Below are 13,871 nucleotides of genomic sequence, written 5' to 3'. Positions count from 1 at the left end.
GATCTATGATAATTGCTATATCATGACTTCGTAATTAATTTATCACAACATATAAGAAAATTCATATTAACACATAAATACCAAGAAATATATAAATTGTATTTATAAGAGCGACTCTATCGTAGAGGACCAATACAATCCAAATTCTAAAAACATCGAGCTCGATTTGCAATTTTTCTTTTTTTTCTTTATGAAAGCGTTCACGTATCGAGATTAATTAGAGGCGATCGTTCTCGCGAAAAGTTTCGGTGTAGCGAAAATTCGACTAACATATACGTACATATACACATACATATAGCATATATCGTGCATATTCGGTCTAATAAGTTAATTAATTATAGTTACAGCGGACAACAACTTTTGTCACGTTGGTTTCGTTGTTCATTTTTACCGTGTTTTCGAACGTACGTAATTTTAACAGTCAGCACCTTCACGCTTATTTTGCTCTCTTTCTTCCCTTTCCTTTCTTTTCTGTCTTCCTCGCGTCATCTTTTCCTTCTCATTATTACTCGTTTGCTTATTGACAACAATCGCGAAAGGTGACATTAATTACGTTTTATCGCTGCGTTTAAGAGCGCCACGGCTTCGGCGTAGTTACGTTTAAGTACTTTGGTCCTCTTTAGAGTCTTCTAAACGCTTAATTATGCGACGAATCGAAATAGCAATCGGTCTCTCGCTGAAGAAACAAGGAAAATCTTCTCTTGTCTCGTTCTGCTTCCACTCTTTCCTCGTTCTTCGGCTCGTTTGTCCTTTAGCTAACATTATAACGGCTATGAGGCAATTAGTTTCATCAGGGCTCCGTTTAATCAGCTTTATCTACTAGAAAAATTCGGTTAAGCGTGGCTTCGTGACGGCACGACGCAAATCCGAGTAATTAACTCTGACATACGCAAAAAGTAGAAAATTAGTAAATTATGTTGTACTGAAAAACTTAGCCAATGGAAAGATTTAGATCAATTATGCTGATAATATAACGACGCAATTATAAAGTTTCCTTCAACTTACGAGACAGATCTCGCTCAGATTAGAAACTTAGAAACTTCTTCATTCGTTGTCACGCGGAAATTAGTTTCGATATACAGGGCGTTTTAAAACTTCGATCCTATAATTTAAAGTCATTTCGCGGCCCGAAAGATGTTCAACCCTTAAAGGCTATTTACAAGTTAGAAAATTTCACTTCGTATGAATTTTCTCTTGATATTATCGCTCTGTAACAGTACAACACGTTATTTGTAATCACTTTGAACAATAATCTTCTACCTTCTAATATCGAGTAACAATGAAACATTTAATTCTACTTGTCCATTATTATTAATTCTTTTTATTCGAAACAGATGTGCCGTTTGTGAACTTTTACCAAGTAACCTTTAAGGTAGCCTTTAAGGATCGATCTTTCTGTAAGAAGGAGTGATTAACGTTTGAAAAATCTCATTTCCAACTTTCTTTCTAAATATCCTGTAATTAATAATATAATATTAACTTCTGCTCTACAATCCGAGTTTAATAATAATCCCAATGAAATCAATAAAGTTATTTTTAAAATATATCACAGTAATTTTACCCAGATAATCGTCGTACACATGCACGATTCCTCCAATTCGATTAAATTCGGCTCGAAGTACGAACGCACAGCCAATAAAAATTGTGTGTTCTTTACGACGTTGAACAAGAAAAATTGATTTTCACTGGACCGAGAAACGTACGAGGCATGATCGTCCTGGGTCCTGGCTTAACTCGTTTGCGTATCTAAAAAATAGCGTCGACTGCTTGTTTATCGTTAATATAGTTAATAATTACACCATTTTTATCGTACCATATTTTTTTTGTAAATTTTTTTTGCTTTCGTTCAAGTTTACACTACGGCGACGATCTAACGTTAGTTTGTATTCGCGTGTTCATCAGTTCTGCGGTTTGCTACATCGTTTCTTTTCTTTTTTCCTCCTTTTTTTTTTTCTCCTTTACCATTGAATAATTAACTCCACTAACTTATCATGCTTTCCTGTCCACGAATTCGACAAAAAAGCATCGAGGAAATCGTGTTTCGAAAACTTTTTTCGACGCTGAAAATAGTCTTCGAGACGGCAACGAATCTTTGTAATTTTTTATTCGAGTCAAGCATTGATCGCTGAGTCGTTTGATCCTAAACGAAGGAATTTAATTGTTTGTAGATCTTTTTAATTCAAACAATGACGAGAATTATTAGAAGTTCGTTAAAAATAGTATTATGTGACAGAGATAATAATAATAGCGTTAGCAATAAGCAACGTGTTTTCATACTTGTATAGCATCTTTTAAATTATTTATCACCACTGTTAGCGATTACTAGACTGCAGGTGTCTATGCAAATTCATATTTTTCTGAACGCAACACTAAAGATACGGTATCTAAACAGAAATTTATTTCACGTAGTAAGTATTATAACAACTACTCCACTATTCCATATTTTACACGTATGCTGTTCGTTTTTGTTTCTTCAAATTTCTCATAAATGCATAAAAATCTCTAGTCTAGCAATTATTGAACGAGAAAAAGGTATCGTAGCTCTTCGTTAAACAGTAATCTCAGTGATCAATCGCTCGCGCTATACTATATGTTTTTTAATTTTCTAATTCGAAGAATCCAGACGTTAATATACTTCGCCTTTCCTAAGAAGTTTTATCTTTGTTAAAATTTGTTGCGCTGATGAAGAAGATGTACTTTGATAACCATATAGATCATTCTCTTTTGTTTCATTATTGACTACCGTTACGAGGTTAACTCTAATTGATTAGAGATTCGATTGACTGTCGAGTATTGTGTATTAGAGCACGAAAACGAGACTGGTACAGCTTGTGAATATCATTGAAGATGTGGATCAAATTTGCCAACGACCTGTTCGAATTGGTCGCTCCCGGTTATCGCCACACCGGCATGAACTATTATTATCCGTCTCCCATAATATTGAATAGAACTGGAATGTTTAGTTTGTCCCATGGAAACGAACGTACGGGACGATTTTCGAAGCTGTTCCCTTAATCGTTGAAACTTGGTCAGACACAGACTCGCTTAACTCATCGTTAATTAAAATGATATAAATAAAAGCGTTAAGAGAAAATAGCTACTACGTCTAGGAACCTTATACTTACAATTATAATAGACTTTATATAAGAACGTGGAAAAATAATCGAATATATTTACATGTCAACAGCCAATCTAGTCTTATAGAATCGAACGGACGAACGTTAGGCAAGTCTATTTCTGACTTTTTGCTCAAACACTGTTACGAGCAACGTACACGTGATTTCATTAATTCCGTTTACAACCGTCGATCTATTAAAAAGAGTGTAATTAAATTCAGAGTTGTATCTGTTTTTAAAATCTTCTTCTTTCTCTCAATTTTCACCCTTCAAGGCTATCGTGGATCTTGTTTCGATGTTATCGTCCAGTAACGATACCGCCACCGTCATGTTATTTGACCAGCGCAAACGGTAATTTTGCTGCTCCTCGTCTAGATCGAACAACGATAAAACACTTAATTATGTAGTTTAAAGAAGATTCGTCTCGGTAAACTCTCGTTCGCGATCGCCTTTAAGGGTTGAATTTTCTTCCATTTTCTGTTTTCGAAGAATCACTTGCACGTTGCTGGTATGTCGAATGCAGACGTGAAAATCCTCGAGATCGAGGTTCGACGTTGCTCTGCTAAACAGACACACGGCGCGAGAAAACTTGCAGACGCATTCGACGCCGTTTTATTCTCATTTTCTTTAGTTTATTAGAAACTTAAACCGCTAAAGCTCGTTTGTTCCGTTGCGTCCGTTTAAAAACTACTTAACGCGAACTAACCGATACGTCGAGTACGCAATAATACAATCGGTCGATCCCCTAAGTTTCTTGTTTTTTTTTCTTTTCTAATCGCTGAAAATGTTTTCGTACCAAAATATCTCTACGGTCGTTATAAAAAACGCGTTTTTTTCCCCACGTGAAAGCAATAGCGACACGAACAACTTAAATTTAAGAACGATCACTTCACCTATTATACAAGACTAAGCCCCGTTTTTCGAGGCAACCTAAGATAAAACGATACGATACAAGCGTAGCTCACTGACTAGAGCGGAAGTCTCTTTATTTCTTTTTTCAGTTACTTGCCGGTGCTTGTCCTTGATATTTTCTATACGTCGACATTCCTTTCGTCTTCCCCGCTCTGATTTTCCTTCCGTCGTAATAATAATATATCAAATTAATATCACGATTAAGAACGTTGTAAGTACGAGTGAACTAGACGATAAATAAAACGACTATTGGACTAGGAACGATGAAAGCGTAGCTAACGATCTAAGTACAATCTTAGAATAGAACAGTCTAAGTCTATTTTGCAATATTTGTTCATTTATTAACTCCTAAAATAAAAATTTACGCACTTACAAACTATCGAGTAAGAGCTGCATTATTGCGTTATTAAATTAGAAATTTACGATAAAAGAAGAATCTCAAAATTTTGTTAGTGATCGATTATCAACTAGAAGCTTCTGACTAGACAAGCGATTAGGAAATTCCTCGAGGATGTAACAAATTTCCGTAATTTTTTCATACGCAGATCGAGTCATTCTATAAATCATCTCTCATTGAAGAAAAAAAAAGAAAAAGAAAAAAAACGAAAAATGGCGGTCTCGTTGGCGTATACTTCTGACAACGAGGAAATTACGGGAGGATGTTCTATAATTTAGGAGAGCGAAACGAGAGAGCGACCCTTTCGCCACCAATGGTCATTCCTGCATTCAACAGGTGGTCCAGTTTACGTGAAATGTTGATGAAAACCTCCGACGTGTGCTCATCCTCCCTCCATCGTTCCTATTGTACGCCAAGGGCGCCGATGAAACTTTGGGAAAACGATTCCTCGAGGAAATTACGTTCGCGTGGAAACTTTTCGCGTTTCTAACATCGATAGTCTCCTATCATCCATCGATAGGTATCGGATATCAACTTGCCCGCGAATCATTTCGACAACGGTCAAGTTACGATACGATATATTGTTTTAGCTCGTCGTGAAGATATTACTACATTTGTACGAAAAATAAATACGAAAGGAAGTTGAGAATGAGGTTGAGATCAATGTCGAGCAGAATTGAGAAAGAAGAGGCACGTTAAAACGTCGACAAGTATGAAATGGAGAATCAAACGAAATTTTCTTTGGCTATAGCTTGTCCTGAAATTAATTGGTCGCTTGAGATCGCTTTCCCTATCACGAATCACGTTTCAGTCTGTGTTTCGACTATTTTATTCCGCGCGATAGAATAAGATAAGATAGATAAGATAGAACTAAGATAGAAGTCAAATATTCCTATCAACTAATGATCCTAGGATCATCCTCCAATCCTAATGATCCCAATCAGTGGATCCCACTATGTACAGGTTATTGCATTAAGTCAAATTGCAGAAGAGCACGCAGAAAATCAATAAGAATGAGACGATGGTACACGAATTGCCACGCGACATCTGAAAACTGCCAAGTTTCATCAAAGAGAAGGTCGTTAAATCGACTAGTAAGCGTACTTGGAGCATGCATTATTTTCATTGGATTCCGAAGTTCCTTGACTAGAATTGACCCGGTTCCCATCGACTATCGGCGATTCGAAATGAATTTTACTCACAAATTGATGGTCCCTCGATAGTATTGCATCGATTTTCGCCGCGCTGTTCGTTCTTTGCCTCTCCCTATCGTATTCCAGACACTTCATCGGCAAGCGAACGAGCGTCGTTTTCGTTTCCCTTGATGCCACGCGAATATCGATTTCACCGGACGACGAATAGAATCTCATCGAGCGTCCATGGACGAAAGGAATGTCGCTTGAATCGCACCGTGCGCGTCTTGATGCAATGAAACACGTGTCTCCTTACTTTACGACGATTTATCCCTGTATATACGCTCCGTTCTCCTCGAACGTTCCTTTCTCTGTGCGAAAACGACTTTAATAATCAGCTTACGTTAATCATATACGCCTTTGAATGTTTACTCACACGAAGAACGAAACGAGAATTCAGAACGTTAGTTTAACCACGATATTCTCGCGTTGGTTCAACGTCCGCCTATTTTATGGGTTTCATCTTCGAAATGTCTGTTCCTTGCTTGCTGGTAGCTTCTGGTGACATGAATCGCGATCAGTTTGAGATCGTTCGCTTACCCAGACTGGGAACTCGATGAATTCGTGATTGTTGGTTAATCGAAAAATCACCTGTGACGTCAACGATCGAAATTCTTCGTTGTTTCTGTTGTTTCGTGGACGAATCCTTCCTTTTACGCTTTTCATCGAGAGAATGGTTCGTGGGATTTTTTGGAAGTTTACGAGAGGGAGGAAGGGAAACAACGAAGTAGTCATCATTGTTGGAACTGTCGAATTCCAGAAAGATTGAATTGACCCATTGAAGTTGATACCAGAAGGGATTGCACCTTGGAGAATCTTTTCTTGCATTTCGTTTATCATCTGATGTGTCGCCAACTGAAAGAAAAGAATTACGAGTTCATTTCTTGGAGGACAAATTATTTCGAGGATTCGGAGATCTATCAAACATCTTCGAGCTATTCAAGTATCTTATTACATTCGTTATCTGTTTACACTAATCAGTCAAACTTTCTTAAACATTCGAACTTATAACTATTCAATTTCAAAGACTCTACTCCAATATCTGATATTCTCGCTTCTTATCCTTCAAACATTTTCAAGCGTTCACAACCACTTCTTGAATTGCTTTAAATTTTCTTATCAAAGATTCTATTCCAGTATCTAATATTCTCACTCTCAACTTTTCAAACATTTTTCGACACCGTCAACTTCCATTTACTTAATTACCCAGAATTACTCTCCATAAATTCTCTTTTGAATTTTACCAAAAACATAACCCAAACCTGACCCAATTTCTTGTCGATCGTTCTTCAAATTTTTCCAGTACCTGAAGCTTAAAAACCTACTTGATGACGTGCAGCGACACTAGCGCCAAAAGTGCCCGTAACTCGATGGAATCTATTGAGGTGCATCTAGGTCATTGTTGGAATCGTCGTTCTCCCTTTGACAGGCGGACTCTAGGTGCTTGTTCAGGTAAGATTTGAGCGCGAACGATTTGTGACACTTGTGGCACTCGTAGTTCTTGTCCGCGGAGTGCGTCTGCATGTGGGCGCGCAGATTCGACCGATCGGCGAACGCTTTGCCGCAATGCGCGCATCCATAAGGTTTCTCGCCCGTGTGACTTCTCAGGTGTCCTTGGAGTAGCCACGGTCTGGAGAACATCTTGCCACAGACACCGCAACTGTGTGTTAGTTTATGGGTCAGCACGTGCATCGCCAGGGCTGGCATGCTTACGTATGCTTTGCCACAGTGGATGCATTTCTTCGCCGATTGCGAGTCGATACTACGATGGGTTTGCTTGTGTCGTGACAAGTTTGACGAAGTCGCGTACTGTTTACCTGGAAACAGAAAATTGTTACTGTGAACGATAGTTTCATGATGGGACTGACCTGCTGTTTGGCTCTGAATGGATTCTATTTTTCAAGGGACACATTTTATGTTAAAACTCTGATTTGAAAGCTTAATCCGTGCCTTTGAAGCTACAAAAATTTGTGTAATTAAAATTCAATATCTCTCTTTTCTAAAATATCTATAGCAAAGAAATGAACGACACTCGAGGAAACGAAAATGAGAATACTTTAGATGGCGTAATTCACTGACGACAACTACCCTGATCCCGATATTTCTCAACAACTTACCGCACTCGCAACAGACGTAACGCCCGATCTTTGATGCCTCAAGTCCTTCAACCGGTTCAGCCTCCTGCGTTTTCTGAATAGGTAAAACCTTCTTATTCTTCGACCTCCCGTCAGTTACCAATAAAGTGTCATACGTATAGCTCGCCGGTTTCACCTCGCTCTGTTCGAGCACTGTTTGCACCTCTTTATCCTTCTGACTGGGTTGCGAATTTGGATTATTATTTTCAATATCGCTGCTACATTCAGACGTAGGTGGGGTCAGTGGTGGTGCTGCCTCTATGGCTTGGAGAAGATGCTGTTGCTGTGGTAGTAGTTGGGGTGGATGATGTGTAGTCATGATCGGCGTGCACGGGATGGTCGGTGTGCACGGGATGGTCGGCGTGCACGGGATGGACGGCGTGCTATAGGTGAGCAGAATCTCTTGAACAGGGGACAGTGGGATGAACACGCTGCCCGTTTGCTGGACTATCGTTGCGCTGGGCTCGTAAATGATGCTCGCGGTTGTTGGTTGCTGGTGTTGGTGATGGGTGTAGACTGTAGAACTTGTTAAACCGATAGTGTTCACTTGGTAGATCGGTTGATTCGGTTGGTACACCGTCATCTCTTGGATATCGGTTGCAGGTGACTCTATCACGTTTTGTGGCCCGATGGCGACACTGGGTGGTGGTAATGGGGGCAACGATCTTGAGAGCTCTAGTAAATCGTGTGCAGCTTCTGTTTCAGCCGCTGAACGGTCTTTGAACATCGAGGACACGTAATTGGTGATCACATTGCCGTTATTGGACCCTATCCTTGAATCAGACGTGGAATGATCCGCTGTTTCTTCCACATGGTACGGTGTAGCGGTGTTCGAGGATGGAGAAGGCTCCCTCGGTGGCGTGTAATGGAGCACGGTCGTATGTTGCTGATGGTCTGTGTGAACTGTTTTGGACGGTGATCTGGGAGCCGTGGAAGGCAACGTGGATGTCGTGATCGTTGTGTCCTCGACGCTCAAGGCGATTGATTCTGTCGTTTGCGGAGCTACCACCGTGGATGGTGAGCATGTAGCTGTGCAGGTGATCACCGATGTCTCCGTTCGAGCTGCAGTCGAAGATTCCGTCGATGGTGTACTCGTGGTGTTTGTCGTCGCCGTCATGTCCACATTGCTAGGCTCGTTTACCTTCTCCTTCGGGACATTCTGCTCGAGCGTCTTCGCTCCTGTCGTTGCAGTCGTATCTTGGGACTTCGCATTCAGGTATTCTGCGACAGAAAAGATAATTCTGCAGCTGTGACTGGTTTACAAAGTCGATTGATGTATTTAAGATGACCAGTTCTTATATACAATTTTGAAATACCGTTGATGTGTATAAAACTAATGGTCTTTGCAAGATATAGAGTTTAAACATTCTTAATCCCTTAACTTACAATCGTATGGAAGACGTCGTACATCAAGATAATAAATCTTTCATGTTTAATGATCAATTGTAGTAATTAGTTATCAAACATCTTGCAGAATAAAATTAGTTGTACCTTACACATGCATTTACATATCAAAAGACATATGCAATTTGCACAACTTTGGTGTGCGACCAATCTTGTTGTCGTTTATAGCACGCGCTATTGGAACTTAAGTCCTAACGCAAGAATTAGCCTGGTGCATACGTACTTTGAAAATCTTCAAATTAAATTTTCACAGAAGCGAGGCCTTAAATGAAGGGAGCCTTGTTCTACATCTTCGACTTATTTTTGTGTTTTGTTTTCTACTCCACGTAGATTCTCAACTTGATTTCGAAACTAAAATATCCATCGTAATTTCGTTACTCTTAACTCCCGTTCGTAACCTAAGACGTTAACCACTGCGCTACCGTCGTCCGGTAGAAGTTAGTGTCGAGTGACGGTATTTGTTGTCGAGTGCCGCCACACATCCAATGTAATAGTCTTTTAAACAAAGTTATTCTTATGCTGCTATAAATAATTTGAAAATCTTGAAAAATCCACGACCAACAAAGACAGTTTAATTCTATGGATATACGTATATGCTGTCCTTTTCTGCACGCGCGCGAACAGGAGAAAATGCATTAGATATAGAGGCCCGCGCCTCTGAGTTATGTTAGGCTCGGCAAGATGGTAGCGCCATATCTACTAAAAACCCGTTACCCGTTACAGGAGCGGTAATTGGGGTAATTTCAACCCTGGGACTATCATGCGGCATTACTTCAGGGTTGTCCTCTACATAAGCGTACGTAAAGATTACCAGATGGAGGGCTCTATAAAGACGAATAAAAAGTTTCTCTATAATGTATCGAACACAGTTATTTAAAAAAAACGGACGAAAAAATTTTTTTTCTGAAGAAAACATTAATGAATAATGAATAAGAATGAGAATAAAATTTTAGATAATAAATTATTTAACCCCTTCCCGTACTTTATCGAGTCAAACTCGCGATGAAGATTTTGGCCCAAACATGAATATCGCGAGTCTGACTCGCGACCAGATACTTGGGCCAAACGTAAACATAATAAGCCGAGCTCGCGGACTATCTTTTGGCCCGTTACGATCGTGACTGAATGATAGTTCCTGTTTATGAGCATCGGTCTGGACTTGGGCCCGAGTTTCGTCGAACTGAATGACACGGGAAGGAGTCAATGATCGTCTTACTTTGAGTCGTAGAATCTTCCTGCTTTGATCGTACCACAAGTTTGAAACCATAGTGTATACAATTTCGAGGTACTATTAACGTTACGAGGCTCATAAATTCTAAAATTTGAACGATACTTCAAATTCTCTGCTCCATCGTTCCAGGTAAGTTCTCAAAGCGAAACGAGGAAGCTGATGCAATTCAATAACCGCGGTTGCCTTCCTTCCTCCGAGAAAAAGGGCACGGAAAAGTCGAAAAAAAGGAAAAAGAACACAAAGGAGAACCAGGAGCACTTTGAGCAAAGGAGCGGAAACAGCATCGTCAGCCCTATTTCGTCCCTTCCGTCCGCGACAATGCGATATTAACGAGACAACTGACGAGCGACAGCGCGGCGCGTAACTCGATTTCTTAATTTGACTTTTTAATCGAGGTTTAACGAGGAGAAATCGCGGGGGAGAGGAGCGTGCCGAGTTCTTCTGTTGTCGACGTGCCAACGAAAGAGTGTCGAACCTCGTTGTAGCAGTGTGAGAGCAAGAGGGTGAGACGAAGGAGGACCAGGGATTATGACGGCAAGCATGTTGGAAACGAGGTCAAAGGGGATGGGTGGCTGGCCAAGGAAAGTGTACGACCGAGCGGATATAAAATTTCACGATAACTCGGTTATGAAACTGCGTGTCTCGTTTCAACGACGCTCCTTTTATCTTCTTTCCTTTTTTTTCCTTAGAATTGTTTCGAGTCTCGATTCAGTGTTGTTGTCGCTGTGTTTCACGGACACCTCCCTTGGGATAAGTTTCTTTGCTATTAGCGTGACAACGTGATGAGCCTGCAATTTTCTCCGAGATCTACGGAGTCTTGCGTTTTCAGCAGTCGAGCTACAAGAAGATGAGATTGAGTCAATTGTGGGTTATTGAGTGCTTGGATTGGGAAAATTCTTTGATTTCATAGGCTATTTTCAAAGATTTTGAAGTATCATGATTTTTCTAGATCAGATGATTGCATGTTGTTTTGATGTTTGATCGTTCGAAACAATTGATATTCGTTAATTTCGATATTAATTCTAGTATCGATTGGCTTAATTGGGAAACTCCAAAAAGTTCACAAAATGCAAGTAAGAACAACTATCTTCGTACAATAGCATTGAAAATCTGGAGAACTTATGAACCTATTGTATCTATATATTACCTCAGTTTTGATCATAGAAATTTGTCCCTTTCTCAAGATTTCACCATTTAAATCGACCTAACTGAAACGTCAAGCGAAATGTTTTATCTTCAGTAAGTTTCTGACGCTTTTACGATGGAAATCGTTCGTATTTCACGTTCGATTGGCCTGGTTTTACCGAGAGAGGCTCCAAGCAAGCGTGTACTGCCATTGTAACGAGTCTTAAGTGCGGTCTTTGTAGCTCCATTAACGTCTCCGGCAAGTTTCGCATGACACTCTCTCATTCACTCGATTACTGAACGCGAAGCATAAACGGGGCCGTTGCTGGAAACTGCTGCCACCCGGAACGACAATTCAGACAATTAATGCAGCTTTGCCGTGGTGAGTAACACGTTACCGCGAATTACTCCGACGCTAGGAATTTTCACCACGACGACGTTAAAATATCGTAACGACAAAGCCTCTTTAAAAGTATTTATAAAAATATATGTATATACATCATGGCCCTAATTTCGTAGTGTAATGCGAGTTGATTAATATAGTTTCTGAACGGTTCATTTATAAAAAGACGGAAGAGTTTGTATGTATTTGACACGTTGATCCTTCGACTAAATCCTTCTGCAGTCCTTGAATTTTTTATATCTCAATTTCGCTTTAGTTTCAACTGAGTAAAAGTGTTTTAATGTTTTAAGAGAACCTTTGGCATAAAATTCAGATGAGAAATTACCTATATCAAGAATGATTCTTTCACATTTTCCACGTCATTCACTTGCATCGTTCACTAGTTATTTCCCACTACATAGACGACGTGAAGGGCAATTTAGTTTTTGTGCAAAAGTATGCAGAAGGTTTTCTTGCTAGGAGCAAGACACGCGTCCGTGCAGTGCCTCGGCACGAGATGAACGATATATGGCTACAGGCTGAATCAATACCACGGTCCAATAGCAACAATCGTATTAATTGAACGTAATAATCGCAAGAAAGATATCGCTCGACATTCTTCGTCGTGATATAACGATACTCGTTTCTGAATCTTCACGCGCGACTGCGATCGATTTTCCGCTTCAAAATCGACCATTATTATTTTTATTTGTAATCGAGCTTCATCCCTTTTCAGGATGATAACGCTTTGAGAATCATGCAAGCAATGGTTTAAAATAATCTTCGATGCTATATAATTCTTTTGAGTATGCGTTTGAAAATATTTTCTACGTAAGATAAAATTGCACATATTCAAATAAGTCTAAATAAATTGAGATTCAAGTAAGTCCGATTACATCCACCAAGAATAACAAAAAGTCCAAATAAATGGCAATAAATCCAGACGAATTTAAAAATATCTAAATAAATCCGAATAAATTCGAATAAACCGAAGTAAATTCGAATAAACCCAAATAAATTCGAATAAATCCAAATGAATCTAAACAAATCTAAATAAATCCAAATAAGTTCAAATAAATAAAAAAGATAAATCCGACCAAATTCCAATAAATCCAAACACCCGAATAAAGAAGAACTAAAAAAGAAAAAGAAAAAGAAAAGAACTAAAAAAGAAAAATAACAAAATTACAGTAAAAATCTCGTAATCTTAACATCTGTACTCAATCGCAACAAGTATCAATCAATGAGAACCTTCGAGCTATAATCAACCCCCCACGTACTCCATAAAACATGAAATCCCCAAACACCTATCGCTTCTATCGTAAAGAATCTTGCTCGACCATTTAATTACTATACCAGGGATCATAATCGAGCCAAGGGTAGAACTATAAGAAGCCGGAGCCAGAATTGTACCTTGAGCAACAGGGGGTGCGACGCTCCCTTCTATGGGCGAAACTGGGATTTGTATGGTGGTCGGCGATGGCGTGGTCCTTCCGCGACCCCAGCTCTCGAATCCTCTGGCAACGTTGCTTATATACTTGTTGCACAGGGCCTTCTTCACCATATAACACCGTGGCATCTTGGCTTTTGGTTTCTTTCTCTTGGTCCTAAATAGGGAGAAATTCAGATCCGATGTAGATGAAGAATAAACAACTAACAAAAAGAAATCCTTCAATTTTTATATTTTTTTTGGAAAAAAATTCTTCTCTATCTTCGTATTTCCAGACCATCGGATAGATTTTTATTGAATTATTTCGATTATATTTCTGGTTAAAAAAAGGTATGACGAATAAGAAGAAATCCTCCAATGTTTATATTCTTTTCGAAAAACAAAATATTTTTCTCAATGATCAATTCTTCCCGAGTTTGTACTTCCAGAGCACCAGATAGACGTTCGTTCAGTCGAAGACGATCGTCGTTTATCAAACGATCGATCGTGATTTCGATTCGCGCAAAATGTCGCCCTGGTGGTCCTC

General features: G+C 39.4%; 1 protein-coding gene across 2 annotated transcripts in view; it reads right to left on the bottom strand.

Moving 5' to 3' along the window:
- Positions 1-3,420: 3,420 nt before the first annotated feature.
- The window catches only part of LOC100740042 (zinc finger protein with KRAB and SCAN domains 3-like), a 13,280-nt gene continuing 2,829 nt past the window's right edge, over positions 3,421-13,871 (bottom strand). The window contains exons 2-5 of one of the 2 annotated variants that reach the window (XM_024365507.2): positions 13,309-13,502; positions 7,736-8,974; positions 6,944-7,435; positions 3,421-6,473 (exon numbers count right to left, since the gene is read on the bottom strand). In XM_024365507.2, the coding sequence (XP_024221275.1) occupies positions 6,996-7,435; positions 7,736-8,974; positions 13,309-13,474 (1,845 nt within the window). In that variant the 5' untranslated portion in view covers positions 13,475-13,502 and the 3' untranslated portion in view covers positions 3,421-6,473; positions 6,944-6,995. Of the gene's footprint in view, positions 6,474-6,943; positions 7,436-7,735; positions 8,975-9,380; positions 9,536-13,308; positions 13,503-13,871 lie in introns of those variants that run through there. The other variant, XM_024365509.2, reaches the window with a different exon arrangement.

The sequence above is a fragment of the Bombus impatiens genome, unplaced genomic scaffold (assembly GCF_000188095.3).
Source record: "Bombus impatiens unplaced genomic scaffold, BIMP_2.2 scf_0136, whole genome shotgun sequence".
Lineage (NCBI taxonomy): Eukaryota > Metazoa > Arthropoda > Insecta > Hymenoptera > Apidae > Bombus > Bombus impatiens.
Note: the sequence above shows the minus strand (reverse complement) of the source record. Positions and strands in the feature narration are given on the sequence as shown.